Source organism: Dermacentor albipictus, chromosome 5 (genome assembly GCF_038994185.2).
Source record: "Dermacentor albipictus isolate Rhodes 1998 colony chromosome 5, USDA_Dalb.pri_finalv2, whole genome shotgun sequence".
Lineage (NCBI taxonomy): Eukaryota > Metazoa > Arthropoda > Arachnida > Ixodida > Ixodidae > Dermacentor > Dermacentor albipictus.
In genome coordinates, this window is record NC_091825.1 from 68,526,111 (window position 1) to 68,550,397 (window position 24,287).

At 45.3% G+C, this 24,287-nt stretch overlaps 1 protein-coding gene across 2 annotated transcripts in view; it reads right to left on the bottom strand.

The window, feature by feature from the left end:
• Positions 1 to 24,287, bottom strand: part of LOC139059894 (thiopurine S-methyltransferase-like) — an 81,860-nt gene that overhangs the window by 18,024 nt on the left and 39,549 nt on the right. For both annotated transcript variants that reach the window (XM_070538443.1, XM_070538444.1), the window contains one exon: positions 14,958 to 15,010. In XM_070538443.1, coding sequence (XP_070394544.1) covers positions 14,958 to 15,010 — 53 coding nt within the window. The remainder of the gene's footprint in view (positions 1 to 14,957; positions 15,011 to 24,287) is intronic.

Here is a 24,287-nt window from a genome sequence, read left to right on the forward strand (position 1 = left end):
TGGTTCCCAACTTCTTCTTTTTCTGTAGTTTGGCGTGCACAAGAACATCTTTAAAATTAGTGTTGCGTCTGTAGGCTACTCTGGGAGGGTCGGGAAAAATCTTCTTAAGTTTCTGGTTGCTGGTGAGAATCGGGTAGTATTTACTTAGGATGTTATTCACGTTTGGGAGTGCGTTTGAGAATTTAGTAGTAAGAAGAGGCGTTGTTGTTCTTGTGATCTTCGGGCGGGGCTTGAGGACCTCGGCTCGATCAAGTTTGGTTGCAGCGATGTAAGCTGTTTGAAGGTCACTGTTTGGGTGGTTCCTGTTTGATAGCGTTTCTTTAAGGTGATCGAGTCTATCTATGTAGTCTTGGTTTTCAACGCAAATGCGACGTAGTCGTGTGGCTTGGCCTTTAAAGATGCCTTGTTTGCAATGTCTGGGATGGTGGCTGGTATATTCTAGGTACTGTTGTTTGTCGAAAGGTTTCCTATACAGCGTTGTCTTTAGTTCACCATTGTCAATGTATATTGTTGTGTCCAGAAAGTTTATGCGCTCAGTTGAGGATTCTGATGTGAATTTTATTGTTGGGTGAACAGAATTTAGAAAGGATACATATTTATCTAGACTGTCTTGGCCCTGTCCCCAGATTATGAGTATGTCGTCTATGTATCGTAGGTATGTGTGGGGCTTGGTAGTGCAGCGCGATAGGAAATCTGTTTCTAGAATCCCCATAAATATGTTCGCGTAGGTTGGTGCAAAAGGCGTACCCATACTTGTACCATGTATCTGTAGGTAGTAACTCTCTTCAAATTCGAAGTAGTTATGTGTGAGAACTAATTCAAGGAGAGACAGGTAAACTTCAGTAGAGTGTTGTGCACTGTGTTTAGACAGCGTTTGTTTTATCGAAGATCTTCGATAAAACGTACCCATGCTTATCGAAGATCTTCGATAAAAGAAACGCTGTCTAAACACAGTGCACAACACTCTACTGAAGTTTACCTGTCTCTCCTTGAATTAGTTCTCACACATAACTACTTCGAATTTGAAGAGAGTTACTACCTACAGATACATGGTACAAGCATGGGTACGCCTTTTGCACCAACCTACGCGAACATATTTATGGGGATTCTAGAAACAGATTTCCTATCGCGCTGCACTACCAAGCCCCACACATACCTACGATACATAGACGACATACTCATAATCTGGGGACAGGGCCAAGACAGTCTAGATAAATATGTATCCTTTCTAAATTCTGTTCACCCAACAATAAAATTCACATCAGAATCCTCAACTGAGCGCATAAACTTTCTGGACACAACAATATACATTGACAATGGTGAACTAAAGACAACGCTGTATAGGAAACCTTTCGACAAACAACAGTACCTAGAATATACCAGCCACCATCCCAGACATTGCAAACAAGGCATCTTTAAAGGCCAAGCCACACGACTACGTCGCATTTGCGTTGAAAACCAAGACTACATAGATAGACTCGATCACCTTAAAGAAACGCTATCAAACAGGAACCACCCAAACAGTGACCTTCAAACAGCTTACATCGCTGCAACCAAACTTGATCGAGCCGAGGTCCTCAAGCCCCGCCCGAAGATCACAAGAACAACAACGCCTCTTCTTACTACTAAATTCTCAAACGCACTCCCAAACGTGAATAACATCCTAAGTAAATACTACCCGATTCTCACCAGCAACCAGAAACTTAAGAAGATTTTTCCCGACCCTCCCAGAGTAGCCTACAGACGCAACACTAATTTTAAAGATGTTCTTGTGCACGCCAAACTACAGAAAAAGAAAAAGTTGGGAACCAATCCCTGTGGTCGCCCCAGGTGCTCTACATGCAAACACATTCAATCCACTACTACAGTAAAAAGTACAGCGTCGAATTACACACACAAAGTAACTTCGGCTTTCACCTGCACATCAAGCAATGTAGTCTACTGTCTAGAATGCGCCGCTTGTAGCAAACAATACATAGGTGAGACCGGACAACAAATCAATACAAGACTCAATGGTCACCGCGCGGACACAAAACACAATTTACCCAAAGCAGTAGCCAGCCACTTTAATGAACATGGACATATGTTTGACAAAGCAAGGCTCTATATAATACAAACAAATTTCCGTTCCCCTCGCGAAAGGAAGTACACGGAATCATACCTCATACACAAGTTTAATTGCCTACACCCGACAGGAATTAATTTGGCACGCGGCAACTTAGAATCTTTAAAAGCTGTAACTTAAATCTGAAACTCTCATATCATCAACCAATACACAAAACACATTAGGCCACCAGCCAACTTTAATTCTTAACCTCACCTACTCTTTCATTTCGGAGGAAAAGAGGGGGGGAGAGGGGGAGAGAGGAAGAGGAGAAAAGGAGAAGGGAAAGGAAAAAAAAAATTCCTGCTTACTACTCAATTTAATGTACGCTTTCAGGATTTTACGTCTATACCAAGTGTACGATCCCCTTCTTCCATGTACACTTGCCCGCGCCCGCTTCTGCACGCGTCGCCCTCCTGTTTGCTATACCGATTTGAACTTGAACTTTGAACTTTATTTGCATCTATACAACGTACAGATACCAGGGGCACAGACAAAAAGCCATAAAATCGGCTTGACTAGGTCTGTGTCCCTTATTGGTTTCTTTGGCATCACGTAGCAATGCGTGCACAAATACAAGATGAACAATAAAAAATATAAACAATATGGGGATAAATGCGACTACTTATACAAAGTTATTTCGCACTGCGGCGAAAAAATTGACATGAGTGCAGAAATAATATTGTCATACAGGTTACGAAAAACACGAACAGGAAAACAACAAAATGCAGACATGAATCCCTTCTCGTTCACGGGTAACATTCACAGAAATACAAAAACTAAATAGGTCACTGTGCAATTACAGCTTAGAATACGTATACATCATAACAAAACACAAAGAAAAACACTAAGCATTCATGTGAATGCCAATATGAATGGCAAGTGTGGCCACCCAATTGAAATGATAATAAGTAGGGTAATTAATGAAAAGAGTTAAGTAGAGATGGTAGTTCATGGCGCAGCATTTGATTCCCGTAGTTAGTTCTTGAGTGCGGAATATGCCAAGTTTCTCTGTGACGTGTACTGAAACTGCTTGTATTTAGTGTTAGCCTTGACAAGTGCGTAAGAAAATGAGTGCTACCTTTTCTTTCTGTAAAAAAGCGTTTCAGCAAAATTGTATTGTAGACCGATTTTATCGGCGCTATATCTAATTGACAAAAAAGAGGATCAGTATGCGCATCGAATGAAGAGTTTGAAATTGCACGGATGGCTTTCTTTTGCAATAAATATAGAATGTTGATGTTACTGCTAGTCGTGTTGCCCCATACGAGGTGACAATAGTTAACATGAGATAAGAAAAGAGAATTATAAAGTAGGAGCTTCACTCTTAGTGGTAAAAGAAAGCGTAATCTTATTAGTATTCCAACAACTCGTGCAAGTTTGTTAGCAATAATGTTGACATGGTCATTCCACAGCATATTCTCTTGGAATATGACACCTAAGCTTTTAACCGATGGTACTATGTTTATGAAAGAAGTACCTATTTTTAGATGTCCGTCAATACTGTGCCTCTTGTTTTTTGGCTGGAAAAGCACGCCTTTTGTTTTGGTAGTATTAATAGTTAATGAGTTGAATAAGCTCCACTTGTTTATTTGGGCTAGTGTATCATTAGCAACACATAGCAATTCTTTGACGTCCTTAGAAGTTATGAACAAACTAGTGTCGTCGGCATAGATAACAAATTGGGCGTTGGTATTGATATTAGTTATGTCATTTATATACAGGTTAAACAATAGTGGTCCTAGTATGCTTCCTTGAGGAACTCCAGCGAATATAGGCAAATTTTTTGAACAGTTGTTACCTACGACAACGGTCTGGTACCTGTACTGCAAATAACTTCTAATTAAGTTCAGGAAGGTTCCCCTAAAGCCATAAATGTCAAGTTTTGTTAGTAGAGTGTCGTGGTTAAGGGTGTCAAAAGCCTTTGAAAAATCAATAAAGACACCGAGAGTAAGTAAATTGTCTTCAAAGCCTCGCAAAATTATCTCTTTTTGCATCAGTAAAGCTATTTCTGTTGAACAACCTTTTCTAAACCCATACTGGTAATCTGTAATTATATTGTGCTTTTTACAAAAAGAGGTTACTCTGGTATTAATCAATTTCTCAAGACATTTAGAAAAAATAGGCAGGATCGATATCGGCCTATAATTTGAGAGGTCGTTTCTGTCGCCAGATTTGAAAAGTGCTGTTACCTTCGCTATTTGCATGCGCCGAGGAAATATACCATTCGCCAATGAAAGATTGTACACGTGCTCTAAGACAGGACAGATTAGGTCTAGAACATGCTTAGCTGGGCGAATCTGCAAATCATCAATATCGCAACTTTTGCTATTTCGAAGACTGAGAAACGTGCTGTAGATTTCATGAGTGTTAGTGGGGCTTAGGAATGCACTTTCGACGACTTTTGGTTTTACGTATTCTGTGCAACGAGGATCGTAGGAACTATTCACCAGCGATACAAAGTGATTGTTAAAAGCGTCAGCCAATGCCGTGCCTGATGTTGGCTGATTTTTTATTTCTAACTCTTCTGCATTCTCTGGCTGATTGTTTACACGAAGTAAACTGTTTAGTTTTTTCCAGGTGATATCGGTTCGCATTATAGTTTCTTGATTAAATAATTTCTCGAAATATTGCGCTTTTGCTGCCCTTAGAGTACTATTAACTTTATTCCGGAATTTTTTGAACTCTGCTAAATCTGTTGCATTCCTTGTGGCTAAGAATTGCTTGAAAAGAGCATCTTTTTGTTTGATCAACTTCAACATACTGTCAGTAATCCAAGGTTTCCTTGCTTTTCTGGCTTTTTTTGTTTTGCGTTTAAACGAGTTTCTGTAAGCGCTCTGAAAAAATGATAAAAACAACTCGTACGCTTTGTCACAGTCTTTTTCGTTATACACGTCTTGCCAGTTTATGCGCAATATTTCGTTGCGAAATTTCTCAAGTGTGAATGGGTTAATATCCTGAAATGTGAAGTGTTGATCTTTAAAAAGACGTGAGGGCAACACAGGTGAATTAACAAGTAGAAAGATAGGCAAGTGGTCACTAACGTGAGCAGTGATTACGCCCGATTCAATGTTTTGTGTGTCAAAATTCGTAATGAAAACATCGAGTAAACTTTGGCAGTCACCTTGAACACGAGTAGGAGCAGTAATTGTATTAATGCAAGCATTTGATTCAAGTACCCGCAATGTGTCTCTGCGAAGTGGGCTATCGTGTAACATGTTAATATTAATATCACCACCCAAAACTAAACTGTAGTCGTTATCGTTAACCCAGGATAGCAGGTTGTCGATGTATTTAAGAAAATTAACCACATTCCCTCCCGGTGGGCGATATACCACAGAAAAAATGCTTCGGCCATGAAGAACAGTCAAAATTTCAAAGTCAGCAGTAATTTGAGTAAAGTCTTTCAACAATTCGCAATGCAAGTTAGTCCTTGTTAGCAACAGGACACCGCCGCCTTTTTTATTGCAGCGATTCAGATAATGAGAGACATAGTCTGATATTTGCAACACTTCTTCGTTGCGATACCATGTTTCGCACAGCATGACAATGTCAAATAAAAAACCAAAAGAAGACAGCAATGCGTTAAGATCATCGTCCTTATTGCGTGCAGATTGCGTGTTTAAATGTAAAAAGGACGTGCACTTACTTCTCTTAGAAAATATTTTACCAACGTCAGTTGGTGTGAACAGTCTTTCAGCCATGTTTAACTGCTGCAGTAAGGACGACGTCCGATGCACACTAGCAAGTTCTTACTCCATTTTATTCAGGTCTTGAATTGCAGATATGCGTAGTGCCCGTGACGTGTCAGTTTTCCGCGCGAAAATTTTGCCATCCCGAGTCCACGCGTACTTCCACTGTTTGTCTTTCTTTCGCGCAACAACTTGCCCAAGAAGCTTCTTTAGTGTTGGGCACAGGTGCTCATTCACGAAAATAGAAGCATGACCGGATTGACCGAATTCAGTGGCGGATATACGCCTCTTTCGCGCCTTTTCAATGAGCCCATCACGCTTTGAACGCGAACGAAACTGAACGACAATATTCGGACAGCCACCGTCTTTCCGCGGCACACGGTGACAAACATCGACGTCTGCGTCACAGATAGGCTCATTGACCAGGCTGCCGAGCTTCGCTACTACTGCAAAGAGATTCTCATTTTCAGTGAATGGCACACCCTTAATTTCAACGTTTCTGTTTCTTGAGTATTGTTCCTGGGTTGTCACCCTCTCCTCAAGGCCAGACACTTGCCCTACAAGTTCCTGACATTTGGCTGTCAAAGCAGTGTTTTCCTTTTTTAAGGAAGCGTTTTCTTTTTCAATTGCAGCACACCGTGTCGTCATTGCGTCAAACTGGGTGCTGAAGAAATCAATAGAATGTTTCATATCTTTGAATTCCTTTCGGAGTTCTTTTTCAATAGCGCTTCGCATGTCACGCACTTCTTGCCGAATATCTTTTAGGAACTTGGTTAGTTCAGGCATCACCCTAGTACCGGACATTTACACTTCACGTTTGGCAGCAGTGACGGAGTAAGTAAGAAAAGGAAACATAAAAGATTCCGCACAAACCTGTGTGTAGGACAGTCAACGTAAGTAAATATGTCGGCTCCGCCGCCACTGCTGCCAAAGTGCCGGTCAGGTAGACGATGCAGGTCCTTTATAGCCAGGGGCAGTGCCAGTTGAAGGTCAGGGGGCGCTGATTCCACTCGGGAAGCTACGTCAGCTGTAAGCGCGTATGCCACCCAACCGAAGACGGTATGATGTGGCAAAACGGGAACAGTCCTGCGCAGACGCAGCCGTGAAGTCCCCAAGTGGCAGTCGACGTCGTTGCGGCTCGAGGCAGGCAAAACCTGTGTGTAGGACAGTCAACGTAAGTAAATATGTCGGCTCCGCCGCCACTGCTGCCAAAGTGCCGGTCAGGTAGACGATGCAGGTCCTTTATAGCCAGGGGCAGTGCCAGTTGAAGGTCAGGGGGCGCTGATTCCACTCGGGAAGCTACGTCAGCTGTAAGCGCGTATGCCACCCAACCGAAGACGGTATGATGTGGCAAAACGGGAACAGTCCTGCGCAGACGCAGCCGTGAAGTCCCCAAGTGGCAGTCGACGTCGTTGCGGCTCGAGGCAGGCAAAACCTGTGTGTAGGACAGTCAACGTAAGTAAATATGTCGGCTCCGCCGCCACTGCTGCCAAAGTACCCAATTTCGCCCCCCCTTCCCCCTTACCCCTTTTTTTAGTCCTTTTTTTTTGAAACCCCCTCGACAACACATGCCGAAGTCAATATGCCTTTTTCGGCGCCTCAACCATCGCCTTCTGGATGCCGCCGTAACGACACCTACGTTAAGCGCGTGGGGCAGTGCCCCTTGAAAGACCATGCCGCTGCCTTTCATTCACCCCACACATTGCACCGCAGACTCCCCGTCGCCACCTTAACTATTTCAAAATTACTCGACCTATTGCTTGACCGGCCGTTCTAATGCCTCAAAAACATGCCGCCAACGACTCCCCCGGATTACCTCCTAACCGCTCGCATCCCCAACACGCTCCCAAGCCCCCATATTTCTTAAAGATTTCATTTTTCTCTTTCTTTTTCTTTCACTCCCCCCCCTTTGTTGTGTCTTGGTACGGCCCTGGCACCCCCCTGCTTTTTTTCCCCTTTTTTCTGCTTCTATTTCTTTTCTTTCCTCCCCGCGTGCCCACTCTCACGCTCTAGTCCCTTCGTCTTGAGAATGAGGCTCACAGACGTCGGACGACAGCGCCTGTTCCCTCTTGTAATCTCTCTCTTTAAAACCAGCCGCCAGCAACAACACCCGCACGTGACGTCACTGCACTAACCCTTTAAAACTAACACGCCGAGGATGACGAGGTCGCCTTTGACGAAGATAGGTCCACCTATCGAAACGTTGGCCAGCCTGTCGGAGGCACTTCAACCCTGTTTTAAAAAAGTTTATACCACAGTGTGCCATTCCATCTGCCAGCCCCTTTCTTGTTTTAGGGCACAAGTTGAAATTTAGAAGCGGTAGAACGACGTCGTTTTAAGTAACCATGACCAACGTATGTGGAAGAGCAACGTTCCGGTTCAAAAGCAGATCGGTGATTGGGCGACGCACATATTTACCGCCAGGAACCTGTGGCTGGGTGGTGATAGTGACGTAGGTAGCTGCCTCATGTGACAGACGCACATCGTAAAGCGGACACAAGGGTGGGGGAGCGGTGCTCGATGCATCGGCGACTTGAGGTAGTTCCAACTGTAGAACGCCGGTGGCGCAGTCGATAAGAGGGGAATGATAGGATAAAAAGTCCAATCCAAGGATAATGTCGTGAGGGCAGTTGTCGATCACAGCAAAAGAACAGAAGTAGGGCGACCGGCTATACTTATGCGCGCAGTACACATTCCAAGTGCAACCGGCACGCCGTCGTCGATTACACGAAGCACTCGGGTAGCTGTGGGGTGAGGACCTTCTTTAAATGTCTATGTAGGCTAGCACTCATCACAGATACGTGGGCTCCAGTGTGGACGAGTGCTTGAACAATACGCCGTCTATTTTAGCGTCTATTACATTTCTCTTTCTGGGTAGAGACAGAGGATTTGCTGCGGTAGTAGGCGATGCGGTACCGCCTCCGAGGGCTGCATTTCTTAGTTATCCGAAAGGGTGCGGCCAAAACCCACAGGGGACGAAAGGCGACGTGGCTGCGGCGAACGGGAAGATGGGCGACTTGTTTGCGTTGTACGAGACTGGTGTCGGCGCGGCGATGGTGAGCAGCTGTGCCGCGTGTTCCTCGCAGAGTTGTTGACGTTGTTAGACTCGGTGGTGGGCGAAACATTGTGCGAATTTTCATCAAAATGACTCAGGTTGGTGGGTGTGCTAGGGGCTGAGGGCCACGAGTTTGGACAGTATCGGGCGACAAGACCAATGCGGCGACAGGTGAAACATGTCGGCTGGTCGTCCGCAGTTCTCCCCTCAGTCGGGTTGCGATAGCGCGGAGAGAAGCGTCGGGTGGAGTGGCAATAGTAGAAGGGCGTTTCTTAGCTCTGGGATGGGCGACAGCACACAAAGAATGTAAAGCAATGTTTTCAAGTTCCTGGCGAACGATGGCTTGTACGAGAGGAACTGAAATTGTGGTAGCTTCAGGGGTACACGAACAGAAAGCTGTGGGCGCCATAGCATCTAGTTCAGGTCTAACGATTCGCACCACGTCATCTGATGGCAACGCATGCTGCTCTGCGGGTTGATCTTCACTCGTCGACGTGGCGGTAGTATTGAGAAGCCTGGCGAATAGTTGCAAAACGCGTCGGCTTTTGGCCTGCTCGAAGTTTCAGCACTCTTTAATGATAGCATCAACTGTAGGGAAGCTTTTACACATGAGCAGATTAAACCGTCCTCACTAATGCTATTAAGCACGTGTCCTACCTTCTCAGCTACTGTCATGTCGTGATCGGCCTTACGACCAAGTGCCAGCATGTCTTGGATGTACGAGACTTAGGACTCCATGGGGCATTGGGCATGGGAGGCCAGTTCCTGCTTTGCTGCGGTTTTATGGCCGGCTGGTTTGCCAGTCAGCTCTTCCAATTTATCTTTGCATTGGTCCCAGCTGGTTAGCTCCTCTTCGTGGTTTTCGTACCACACCTTTGCCGTGCCTCTTAGGTAGAACAACAGGTTAGCTAGCATAAGCGTATGGTCCCATCTGTTGATTCCACTCACGCGTTCGTACATTGCCAACCACTCTTTAACGTCGGCGCCATCGGTCCTGCAGAAAGTTCCCGGATCCTTGGGTTGCACAATGAAAACCGAAGGTGACAGTGACGTAGCATGCGACGTGGACCAAGGAGGCGGCAACGACGTTGATCCCCAGTGCTTACCGTCATTCATGGTGCGGACGGGGATGCGACGTCCACTGCGGAGCTCCGTTTCCACCCGTGGTACCCCGCACCTCTCACCAATATGTTGCGGGGTTGTTGGGAGTGTAGAAGATTATATTTACAATATACATGCAAAATGAGTCCGAGTAGTTAGAATTGCTGACCATCAACAACCCGCAGCAGCCAGCCTCTCGCGATCTTCCTCTCTTCGTTCATCCTTCCGTAACAATACTTTTTTGCGAAAATGTGAAATACGTGTAGTTTACTTCTTCCTTCGCTGTGATGACAATTTCAATGTACCGTCTGTAATTGGGGCTGTGATTGTCTCATTTTCTTGAAACCTTAACGTTGTGAAATTATTTCCAATGAATGTACGTCAAAACAGCCACACTGTGCATTCCTACAGCCTTGCTCTCAGCGTGAGAACTGGCTTTATGCAAGGCACGCTGCCTGGTTCTTCAGTAGAGTAGAGTAGTAAATGTTCATCGCAAGAATCTGCCTCTAATATTTTGTTGCCAAAGTCAAGGAACTGTCTGCCCAAGCATGCGTGTTAAATTATCAGGGGAGTGTATGTCAGCAGAAGCGCTGCAGAAAATTTACTGGCACGGAACTCAGCGCTAGTGTTTACGCTTTTGGTCGTTAACGTAGATAAAGGGAGTAGCATTCGTGGCCCAGTGCGCTATAAAACATGGATAAATTCCTCATATTAGGCATTGGTGGAACCCCTAGTCATTGTAAATGAAGTTATGTCAATTTTTATAACTACGTTCTCCCCTGACACGTGCTTTGTTTTTCTGTTCGTATTTGTGACGTGCCAAATTTATAAACGCGTTTATCAGTTCTTAATAAATGTAAACATGCAAATGCTTAACTTTGTACGGGAGCCTCAACATCAAAAGTGTTGCTTGTAATGACATAGCTGGAGAATGCGAATTCTATATGATGAAGTTCCAGTAAGCCTGTGTAGGTTATTGGGGCCCTGAATTTCCTGTGCAAGATATTTAGAAAACATGATTGCAGACAAGTACACGTGTTGTCAAACACTGAGTAATTACGTTAATAGCCCAGAAGAGCGAATGCTAAGGGTGTTTCTGTACAGTGTTATTGCCAAGGCCTTGGGAACTCCCTTCATTCGCGAGTAACTACAGTAAGAAGCCTCTACATCCCTGCAGGTAAGTGGCGTCGTGTGCCTCTCATGGCATCGATGAGAACGGCACTCCGGTGACGTCATATGGGGATTTGTCTTTGCCTTGTGCTACCCTCCAATTAAAATGGTTGCATTTTCATTCGTTATCTCTCACTCTGCCTCCGTGCTTGTGTGCCACGGTGCTGTCCAATTACTGCCTCTATTTTTTTTCTAGGGTAAGTTTTATGCATGCGACTATACGAAGGATGGGAACTGCTACTTCACTCTATAATTGTGAAAACAGTGTTCTTACAACTACCTTAATTGCACGTTGTTTATAGCATATAAGAAGTTGAAGCTCCCCTTACCGAATTCCCAATGGCTCAGTTTGCTTGTATTAAACAAAATAGCATTTCATTGCAAATTTCTTACTTCATAATTCTAGGCACTTGATGTTACATATGTAAAACATTTCTTCAGAAAACTTCTATAATTTTACCGATCAGTGGTTGATCTCGAACATTAGTTGCACGATGCTCTAGCAAATTTTATTAACTCTATTAACTCTTAGCTTTATGTAGGTACCATGAGACTACTTTGGTTCAACGCACTCTAAGGCTAATGGAAACGACTGCGGAAACGTATAACTTCATAAGCATATGAATAAACATAATATTTGTATAAAAACAGCAAAATATATCAGCCTCGCATAGCGTTCTTTTACGCCACCCTTATTCTTGAGTGTTTAGCGCTCGTGGTACTTATGCAGTAAAGCACCCATAGACACAAACCTCTCAGTATTATTTTCTTAATAGTTTCAAATACGTGCGAATGTACTTACAGAGCAAAATATATTGAGAATTATGATCCAAAGAAAGCTTGTCGCCTGTATTTCTTACTCGATGCCACAATTTCCATCCCTGAACGAACCGGGCCCGCAATATGTGCCTCCTATCCACGGCAGGAGCAAAGAAAGAAAAGTCTGGTTCGGCTTAGACGACTAAGCTGCTAGGGAAGGCTGTGCGCTGATGGAAGTTATCAAGCTTACTCATCTTGCGAAGTTCAGCTCTGCAGCACAAGACTGCATAACTTTTTTTGTGTCATTATTCTGTTTTGTCTAGCCTTCTACCCGACATTGCAGAACTTTTGTAACCACTCCGAACCTATGGATGGAAGGTCGGTGGTACGCAATGAGATAGATGCTTGCTCTGGTCCACAAAAAAAGTTGACATGACAATCGTGGAAGAAATTCTGTGAATTTAGCAAGAATTATTCATCATGTGCTGAAGCCAACTGCGAGTCAAGTCGGCACCGGCACATGCTGCAGTAATGGGAAATGATAGTGCAAACAGTAAGGGCTCGACCAGATTTTAGATGACAATACGTGCCGCACGCAAAAGATACACCTTGCCCATCTTCACCCACCCCTGCCAAAGCACCTTGCCGATCTGAGCTTCACAGAGCAAGACAGCAGAGGTAATTTCAATGCAATGTTTCGTTCTCGGAAACGCTAAGGCAGCTCCCATGAGAAGCCCAACTACTTATGAGAAAGCAGGGTACAAATACTAAGGTGTCACCGGGCAAGAGCCATCTCTTATTTACTGACGAGCCCAACGAAGGGACGTGCACAACAACCCAGTCACAAGCCACTACAATACATGGGATGTGGGGTTGTCCTAAACACGAAGCAATCTACAATTCCAACATGGACGGAATACTACTATACATCTAGTCAGCCACATTGGCTCATTGGATTCGACCTCGCTAAATCAATCAGGAAAGTGTTTACTATCTGTGGGTGAAGCTTACCCCAATTCTCTACGATATAGACAGACCGAGGAGCCGATGGCCTACAGCTCATCGAGAAAAAGACCTGCAAGGGATTCCGAGTGCGCCCAATGACAAACACGCGAACAACAAAGTCCCTCGTAAGGCGCATCCACACAAGCATCCTATGCTTGAGAAAATCGAGGCATTTTTTTTTCAAAATTATGCTACACATCAAATGAAAATGTAAATGCCCTTCTATGTGAGTTCCGTCAAGTTTGATGCATTGAAACCAACCCTATAAATTAAGTTAATTGATAACATGCTCTCCTGGTACGCCACTTGTTTTTCGAAAGGCGTAGAAACTTCCTGTTGTACTCAAGAAAGATGCACGGAATATTAGGTAAACCTCCGATCCAACAGTCCACCCCAAAATATCTGTTTGCCTTTCGCAATTCTTTGTGCATTCGTAGCATGTTCAGCTCGCATCGTGGTGAAGCTGCTGATCTATCACGCGCTTACCTAATGCCACATTTTGCACTCGATCGTGCCATATAGTAGCAAGATACCGCAATGTGTCGGAATGATGCTAAAGCATTGCGTCTTTTAACGCACCAAAGCGGCCATCTAGGTAAATTCTTGATAAGGGCCTCAAACGTGTTTTATATTGTGCCTAAAGCACTGCGCAGCAACAAAATTGAAATGTCTGTGCCCAACGGAGCGGGCGACCAAACACGAAACGCTCGCTATGCACATATGCTGTATTTTACCACAGACAAGGTAGCTGAAGCGTAAATGCTGCTGTTTATCAAAATAAGGGTCCCACAAGTGTTTCCGAGTACACTCTGATAACGTAACCGCAATGACGAGAAACAAGCGCCGTGCGCACTGCTTTACATATGGCTAGCTGACGACCCCACGAGCAATCCACACTAAGCGTGCCAACGATGCTGACTCCGCTCGATTACGCAAGGAACATGGTTCTGGAACATCCTGTACATGCTGTTCTACAAAACTACAGACTCACACTGGAAAAACATCGAGCATGGCAAGTAGGCCGACAACGTAAGGTTGCATTCAGTCATAGAGAACAAGAATGCGCGGTGCCGCTGTGGAGCATCTACTACGATGGGGCTGTGCATGCTCCCCTCCCTTCTCTAATGTAACACGCGAGGGGGCACCAATATATATCGCAGCAGGCCTGTTGAAATAGCTGCGTTGCATAGTCTTGATGCGTATTTTCAATATACAATCGAGCGTTCTTAATCAAAAGTGAAGGAAATTTTCGTCCTACACCTGTCAAAACTATGGAAATTGTCTTCAGCATTAGCGTAAGTTCATGCTTAACAACGACTGGCAACTGCCACTTACATTTCATAAAAAAGAAATTTACCTCCCATAAGGCCACGCCTCCTTTGAATCGTTAATTTGAGGCAAAACGGAAACGCGTGTCAGTAGCGCTATAAGTTTTTACAAGAGAACTATCGAATATCGTCATGCAGTCTCTTCTCTACAAAAATACCTCTTTTCGCATGGAGGAGAAAGACTAACAGCGCCAACAATTGAATGCAGTGCAAGAAACAATGCCTAATAACAATTCGCATGCTGGATATGTTCCTGGGCCACACAGGTTTTCTATATTTATTCTTTCTCGATTTTCCACGGAGTGGAGATTGCCCTGTTTCTACAAGCGCCTTACTTGGACAAATAGTTCGGGTATACATATACTTTTGCTGGTATTGTAACGCACTCAATATTAATTTGTTTATGGTTATATTGCGCTTAGTTTTACGTTGACGATATTAAGTGAAAGACAGGGCGTGGACGTACGTAGCGCTACGTACGTCCACGACCTGTCCTTCACTTAATATCGTCAGTATAAAACTAAGCACAATAAAACCATCAATGTTCAGCAACTAGCCCCCTTCATTGCTTTACTAATTTGCTTATTTTCTCAGTAAAACGTTGACAGTTTCTTCAACATTAACACGATGACACCCACACCGTAAGCGCGATATATCTTCAGATTTCTATAGGGGCACTTGTCCTTACAGCTCCCGGAATATCCCAGAAATGCTGGTATCGACAAATGTAACTTGTAATTTACCTTTTAAAGTCAAAAATGTTGCAGATGAACACTTGCAGCCGATGGTCTGGCGTCTACGCAAGAGAGAAATAAAATAAAACAAAGAAAATTACACCGCGGTCGGCCATATGTACGTATGTCCATTCAAATTATCGGCAATACCTCAGTGTCACAGAAGCACACCGATACAACTCATACCACATTAAAACACCACCATTCACTTCAGGGCATGTGCTTTGGTGATCATTAGTTCAAGTAATCTTGTAGTTCTTTTTTTTTCAGTAGCCAAGCGCGTTTAGGGAGTATCCCAATGACCGTCAACGAAGTGAGTAACCAGGTGTCGCTCCTGAAAATCTCAGAGTGGGACAGACAGAAGGTTTCTTTGGAAATTACCTTCTTATTTTTTTCATGCGTGCTTCGTGCTAGCAGACGCATTTTCGTTTCGACTTTTCTCAATGGCATGGCTGATAACCATACAACGTCTCATTCAAAATATGCTAACTGCCTTAGCGAGACAAATAGGTGCTACAATGGCTGAAATTATCATGTCACGTTATTGAATGTAAAGTACAACGCCATATTGCATCATTACCTGTCGTATTCCTGTCCTTTATCCTTTACTAGATCTCTGCGTTTCTTCTTACCCCAGTAAGTGCAATTATTTCACTAAAAGATAACAGTCCAAACAAAGTGATGGCCTCTATGGAGACAATGCTTCTGCCACAGTGACATTCCAGTTCTTTAGGTTTCAATCACGCTTTCATATTATAACCACGAAAAGTTGTCGATTGATTTTCTTACGTTACTTGACTTTTTTAACCTTCGCCATATGTTTGTCGGGAGAGTGAGAAAGTAAGAAGGAGCAAAGGCATGTGACTAACACAGATGTAACTTTCCTGTTTGCTACCTTGCACGAGTTTTGGTGTAAGGGAGGCAAGAAAAGAGGCACGATGAGAGACAAAGTAATAGCAACTAATGTAGGCATCCATTCAGTCATGGATGCCATAAAAATTATGATAATTATTAGGCGGTCTTTTAATGTGTTATCGAATGAGGTATATGCTTTAGGATTATGTCTTCTGACAGATGTTGACAGATGTGCGTCGTCGAACTTGTTGAGCACAGTGATGCGCCTCGAGACATTTTTACGAAATATGCGTTAAACGTTTCACGCTACAGTTTTATGGAAACTTTCCTGAATCTATTCTCTAAAAACACGACTGGCGTTGGTGCTTTCTGCGCTGTATAAGTATAACACTGAGCGTGACTCCACGTTCCGTCTTACACTTGCGTGTCGACGCTCGATTCCGACCAAAACTACAGAAGAATCGGAATAGATGGTCTGTCGTCGTGCAGATAAAGCTACTTCTTATTTAAATGAAATCTAATAAGACGCGTGTATATTTCACCCATCGTGCGTATTTGTTTCACACTTTTACTGTCCTGATTTGGGAAGAAAGTCTGTGCTATTCCTTGATATGATAACATCATAGATTTGTTCCGCGTTTTATACCCGAGCTTATATTGCAGAATATCAGATTCCTTCAATCTATGAAAAACTGGTGATATTAAAACTAACAGTAATTAATCACATATTTTTTTCTCTTAAATGACAGGAACAAGAGCTAAGTGAAGATTTTTCGCATTATGTAACATGCAGTTTCAGGTACTTTAATGTTGCCAACCATACCATTCAGCAGTACTTATTGACTTTGACATACCCTATCAGCGACGTTCATTGTTCAATTCAAAAGTATGTCAATGGGGCAAGTAAGTAGGCTACGCAGGAATTCGCAATGCTGAATAAGTTTCTCGAAAAAGAAACAAAAACAAAACGAAAATCGCAGGACGCTTAAGCTTCGCCTTCAAGGGTGAAACGAGACAGCGTTCCGGTGGACCCGCCAAGGGGTGTAAAACAATGCGCTACGGCGCAGCGATCACTTAAGGCTCGTTTATAGTCCAACGTTATCGGCGCGCGGGCGAGCGTCGTTCGCGGTCAGTCATGCTACCTCGGTTGTGCGGCGCCAGCCGAGATGCCATCCCCTCTATACTTCAACGCGCGCGCCATCGGCTACTATCTTCAGAGCATGCGCAGAACGTTCGCCAAGTCGCGCGCCGTCCGCAAAAGGCGTCTGCGGAGATGTGTTGGCGCCTTTTTCTTCGCGGGCAATGCATTTTGGTGCGAGAGTTCCGCCGACTCCGACGCGCGAATGGCTCAGGAGCCATGTCAGCGCCGGGCCCGTCAAGACGCGTCGGAAGCCGCCGGGTACGTTGGCTGCGCGGGTGTGCCCGACTATAGAGGGGTCGTTTTCGCCGACGTGACGTAGCGTGCGCGCGCGCGTGCATTACGTCGGACCATAAACGGCCCTTTAGGAGGCGCCCCGCATCGGACTTTGCACCCACCAATCACGCGGTGAGCGTCGAGCAGCGGAGCATTCGGCGCGGCAACGAAACGTGTGCCTGAGCAAGCGGAACGAACCAGAGGACTCGGTGTCTTGGAGGGGGAAACGATCTACGCCAGCCCAACGTCGTGAACGGCATGAGCAGAGAGATATAGACAGAGATCTAAAGAAAGGAAGGACGCTTGATTCTGCAACCCATGACGGAGCACAGCGAAGCGTCGTCAGGGGAGAGGGAGTCGGGGCCGCGACGCGCCTCGCACCGGTCCCCGCACAGCCCCAATGCGCGCGTGGAGCGCCACCTGTCGGGGCAGCGCCGTACATTGAGAGTAGGAGGTCTTCTGTGTTTGCCGCAAGATGGCTCTTCGTGTGTGGAAAGCGCAGAAGAAATGTAGCGGAAACGTACTTCGCTACTCGTGTAACTGCAACTTCTGTAAGTTACATGCTCATAATTACCGATATACACCGCAGTATAACTTTCTACGACACGTTCCTAAGACAACACCGCATTCACTAGAGGCCCTTATGTACCGCTTTGAAGCATCGAACTCATGGCTGATGACGGTTAGATCTTCAGCGAAAACCTTCTTTTTTCAATTGCATTCGGGCACTCTCCTTGTGAAGCCATGGCTGCAAAGCAAGGGCTTCTTTGTTCCATGGTCTGTTAACTGCATCATATGTAAGAAACCTGAAACTACTGAACACATCTTCTTGGATTGCCATGACTCAGTTTTCTTGTGGGATGTTCTCAAACGGACTCTGAAGAAAGACCTGCCATTAAGTCCTTACGGTATTCGGTTCTTACCATGTGCAGACACAGGGGGAGTGCCGGCTGACTTGATAATGCTCTTGTGTATGAGCGGCGTGTGGAAAATGCGTATGGATGTCAGGAATGCCCGCGTAGATGAAAGGTCTGCGAGGGAACACCTAAATTAAAGTCTTAGGTACACGCGTGATGCCCTTAAGCACATGATTGAACCCCCAGAGTGGTTTCTGGAGCTTGACACTTTGGTGTCTGTGATATCCTTTTTGAGTGCCTTTTAAATATGTAGTCTCTCGAAGTGATGTAATACTATTTTTCTGCACCAAGTGACCTACTTTGTACGCGTTTGATTGGTGTTGAAATCAAGGTAATAAAGAAAAAAAACCTCGTGGCTGAGTGGTAGCGCCTCCGCCTCACAATCCAGAGACCCTGGTTGGATTCCCACGCAGCCCATGTTGCAAGTTATTTTTATTTATGAATTGCCTGCCGGTATTTTTTCGCTTATGGCCAACGCTGAGGACGCCGACACCGACGCCAATGACACCGGCTTTTCTGCTACACGAACTCCTTAACGCTGTCGCGTTAAAGAACCCTTGGGCGCTTCAGCGAAGCACTGTTCGCTGAAGCCCTTCAGGCGAAATTCTAGCTATGCAAGGAGGCGAAATATCGGCCTGACAAAGCACGCGAGGCAACTGCTGCTGCTCTGGAGAAACGGCGTCTTGTGAGCTATCAGGCGTCTCAAAGTGCTGGCTTGGCGTAGATTGCAGCCACCGGCGCGAAAGGCGTCACACCTGAATGATGCACGAAGTGAGACGGAAGAATTATCATTAGCGTATGCAGCTTGCAGTGCACGGCCCATTCCAGACTCGCCACCGTTTGCTCCATGATGTGGCATGGGAATAGCTCCACTGTAGAAATATCCTACCTGTCGCGCACAACCATCATGCTGGCAGAGGAAGGCTCCATGTAAACAAGAATTAGCCTATACAGGAATTTTTGTAAGTGGCTAGCCCTGAGCTCTCGGTGCCCATTGTTATTTACTCCCATATATAAAAACAATATAGACATTTGCTCATTTTACCCCAGTCCGTGCGAGAGCATGAAAGTCTTCAATGCGGCGGTGGTGGTGCTGGGGGTGGTGGTGGCATTGCAGCAGGCGGTGTTAGCCTGGCATGCATTGCCGGCAATTGATTCGCCTAGCACGTCTTCAGGACATTTCTCGTTCGTGGGAATGCGTACAGGGTGTTTTCAAAGCTGGGCCTCGCCACGTGACCTCTGAATTCGCCAGTGCAAGCGCGTGCGATCTCGCACACCATTCCCGTAGAAATAGGTTGGTCTCGTGGACACTTCCCATGAGGCTCCGCATGAACGCCGGAGTATCTGCGGCTCATGGCTGACAGCTCGTTTGCATCTGTCAATTACGTGCCAGCATTCCGTCGGACTTTACTTTTTAATGCGTTGGCATCCTTAGGGTGCTTTGTGGAATTTGCAGAAATTGCCTTCAGGACTTTTCTTGCATCTAACCGTGTTCCTGCCAATCTGGGTCACTGCGTAGTCTGTGATCGAATGGTTGGAGCACCCTGCCTTTCTTTCCTTTTCTTCAACCTCCCTTTCTCTCATTTATTAGTTACTCTCTCTGCCTCTTTCACACTGACATGAGTCCCTGTAGATGCGGGGAGTGGGTAGGTGCTGCCTTTCAAGGAAACTCTTCGACGCCGACATGAAGCACTGAGTATGTGCTACTCACTCTGTGCTGGTACTCAGTGAACCTCTATTGTACCAACTGGAGACAGTGGGTGTCTGCCATTGGGCACACTGGCCACTCTGTAGTGGCCAAAAAACGTGTCGCAGGCCCGCCCGGCACACGCAGCACAGCCACAGCGTAAGCTGGAGAAGCGGCTCCATAGGAGCACCATTTTCGGCAGCCCGCACTACACTACGTTTCAGATATCAGGTGCAACGCTGTGTAAGCTATCCCAAACACTGATTCAGGAACACACCTGCTGTCTGAGCGTAAGGATCTGTTCGACAGATTAGCGATGCAGCTGTTTCCCAAACAAGAGGCAATTCTTCGACGCTGAGCAAGTGGTGCGTTCAGGAAATGTATTACTCCGAACTTTTCCATGTTACGTGGTTTTCCTGACACCCCCACATGTAATAAATCACTTGTATGCTATGACTACTTCAGACGAGCATAATTTTCAGACCAAGCACGGGCATTTACATTTTGTCTCACTTTCTGCCACTGATGCACTACTATATTTGCGCGAAATCCGGCCATGTGCAAAGTCACTGCAGCACCCGTGGAATGGCATGCTAAGTTTGAAAGAATATAACAATAACTTCGCTCCCTTACTAGGCAGAATTACCTATTTTTGGTTCATTTACACCTTAAGTCACTATCATCAAGAGAAATGTCATATGCACGAGCATATATATGAGTCGCAATTTCGAAACAAGGAACAGCTGGTCACTAGGCAGTTTCGAGGCAAAGAGAATCGCGGCTATACACAATGACACAGTTGCTTCTCATTGAATGTCACATGCGCGTTGAGTGTCTATTGAACGTCTGCATTGGGCGTTTGTAGAATGTTTACTCGTGTTATGGTGTATCTGCTGTCAGTAACTTCTTAAGCAAAATTTGATGCAGTCTACCACTCTTCTGTATAGGTTCTAAATTTTACCTTGTGGCTCTGCAGAAAGAAAAACGTCGAAAATTATAAACAAATACTTCAACACTTTATTTTTATTTACCGCCAGTAAAGAACATGGTCGCTCATTGCAATAGAGAAAATGATCATGAGACGGACTAGTTGGGAACAAAGGGTCCATATACCCAATACTTCTTCTCAAGCCCCACCCCTTGCTCCAATACGAAAATTATAGCTCCTTTCTACTCCATAGAAACTGCCGCTAGGATGGGAGCGAAAAAAACGAACGTCTCTTGAATGCGCTAAAGTACAAGCGGTCTCGTTTTATTTCGGATTTTCTTTTCCTTTTTATGGCGCAGCTCTTAGGAGCACGTTCCTACGTCGCTCGTAGGCGTGCCTCGGCGTCACCGAGCAAATGACTCCCGCGAACAATGAAAGAGCGAACACGAAGCGCAATGAGAGATTAAAGACGGCGATAGTAAAGAGAGCGCGTGGTGGAGAGTGGAAGAGAGGCTGCAGTGAAAGCATGAGGCGGAAACTGGACAAGGATAGTTTGGCGAAAGGGTCAGGAAGAAAGCAGAGCGAGAGATAGAGAGAAATGCAAAGGAAAGACAGGGAGGTTAACAAGAGAGTATATCCGGTTGCCTACCCTGTAATGGGGGAGAAGCAAAGGGATGCGATAGGTGAGAGAGCAAAAAAGGAAAAAAATCCCAACAACGTACAAACACACACGTACACACGATACACGCGAACTGTTCTGTGCGTGGGCACTGTCACGCAGTCTGCGGAGGTGTTTCTAGTCGTACGCAGTGTTATTGTCGAATCCTCCATCACACAGTGTACACTCACAATTTGTCAGAAAGTCCCGTGTCTTTTTGGTAACGCCGCAATGCTTTCATAGCGGATTGCACTGATGTTCGCGTAGGCCAGTTTCCAAGGATGTTGTTTTCTGTGATTGGACGCTTCTCCAGTTTGTCTAGGTTGGCTTAGAGGACTGCTGTTTGCGCGTTGAAACGAGCGCACTTACAAAGAACGTGCACGATTGTTTCATAGCACCCGCAGAAGTCACAAAGTGGGCTGCACGAGACTACGAGATGGCGCCATATTAGCGTGCGGCGTAGTGCACCCATGACGTCATTACTAATACATGCAGCGTGCGCATGGCGACCTTGTCCACCGATGTCATACATGGAAACAAAGCGCTGTCCAATTCTGCTGTAGAGACGATTCAGCGGGGCTAGGGCGCATGCTCACTTGACTTCGTCGCTCTTTGCAGCCAACCGTTAATGCGCGTTTCTGGGCAACTTATAACTATCCGAGCGCCTGCCATCGTCCTTGCGTGAAGCCCAAGCGTCGGCCAAGCACGGGAGTGCATATGCCATTGCTACAGGAAAAATACAATGGCATTGACAACGCGAGCACGCTTTGAGTGTCTATGTAATTTCTATCTCGATAGAAGTTAGTTAAACATCGTACTCATACATCTCACAACACCAACTAGCTCCTTCAGACAATTGGCGAGTGTGCCCCATCGCGCAGCGCGATACCTCTTAATGCAAAATTTTAGTGCAGCTCTATACGGAGTTTTCATTTTGCGATGTACTGGCTGGTGCGGACAATTTGCCTCGTGTGGCACGTTGCAAACGCAGCGAAGTGTGACGCGACTGTCTGACTAATCCGACTCACTATCCGGACAGGCAGCGGGTGGGTGACGTGTGGGCACGATTGAGTGCCACCGCCGCAGTCAGACTGCCGATCATTCACCGCTTTGTTTCCATATATGTTATGGTTGCAAGGCACTTACCGCATGCTATCGGGGAAAAGAGGACAGAGCTAGGGAGCCTATATGCAAGCCTTGTTTTAAGGTGGTGACAGCACCAAAACTTTGGCCGCTATTTATCTCCAAATTCGGTGAGTAGGCATTTTGGTCCGCAATCTCGCTAGAAGTCGCAGCGCATTCCTGCTTTTTCTTTTTTGTCAAATTGTTAAATTTCTTTAATTCAGTTTTGCACTAATGGCACATGAGACCTGCATGCATTATTTAGTATATCAGTTGCCTTATCCTTTTATTTTATCACATCAAACTAACTTTTCTTCTATCGCAGATCGTGCGACACGTATAAAGGAAGAATTTGTAAGGAATGGTGGCGTGCTCTTGGTAGTATTATCTCACGCCAACAATGTGAACTGCATTAAGCATTGCAGTTTCCTTCCACTTGCACGTATATTTTAAAGGGCGATTTCCAGGTGTGCTGTAATAAAGATTGTGCTTGCTAGGCAGCTTAACTGAAACGTAGATGGGCCATGTACTGCGCTCAGACACGCTATATGTCTCTGACTGCGAAGTCCAAAGCTTTTTTTTTTTTTTAAAGTTAAACTGTTTCACGTCACCATGGTTTGCCGAAAACGTGGTTATGGCGGCTGGTATTTCGCCATTTTGTGTCCCACATATAATTTTTCGGAAAGTGTAACCCGCTCATTTACCTGGCGGCGGCAAGTGCCCTTACAAAGGCTGTCCCCATCTTAAACCATTCTCGCACGTAGACTACTTAGACGGAGCACTCCTCAGGCGCCATGTTGTAGCTGTCGTCGCAAGTCTTGCACGGCACTGTGCTTTGCTCCGGACGCTGCGCTCCGCGCTTGCTTTCATCTTTCGCTGTGCTAGTACACTCGCTTACGCCGAGGGACAACGCCAATGCACGCCGCAGCAACGGGCCTCTAAGACCTGCGTTCTAAAGCAAATGCGGGCACACTAGTGTATATTGTACTACTGACTATGGAATAAAACGTACACTTGACGCGCAGATAAGTCCAGCATCTTAGGGGGACTATTATTGATAGCGGATGGCATCTATGCTGTAGGATTACTCACGCGTAACGTTGCAGAACTGGCAAATGTTTCTCATTGCCATAGCAGGGTTATAGTGACTCTGGTACGTCTGTTACGGCCTGTTTATTTAACGTCACCTTCGGTACACTAAGGCATTCACTAAGGCTCCTTGTCATTATCAAGTGCAACTTGTTGGCGGCCGCATGTTATATTCCTTGCAGTAGTGGCAAGTTGTAGACAATTGTTTCCCACACCACAGCAACGTAGAGTATGAGCAAAGCGTATGTAGAGCTTCTTCCTTATGAATTCGGGAAATAAGAAAATAAACATACCAGATTGTTTACTTTCTTCTCCACAAGTTCCAAACGCATTGTTCACGACAGTACTACTCCAAGAAAGCGATGAATATTGGCGATTTCCTACATGTGCTTGTCACTGCACATCCAGAAATCTTGGCGCTTCGTAGAGAAAGGCATCATCGCTGAATTTTTAGTGGAAAAGCTCATGCCAAGCTAAGAAAATTGTGTACTTCCTATAGACTCGCTTGTAATGATTGTTGAATAACTTCGATTGAAGATGCCGAAGTCTAAATGTAGTAATGTCGGCGTATACACGACACTGGGTATGTTATAGAAGACGCTGTTGTAACAATGTCATCCCACCTCTAAACTATTAAAAGCCGAAGACGCTTTGTTTCAGTTCTCCGAG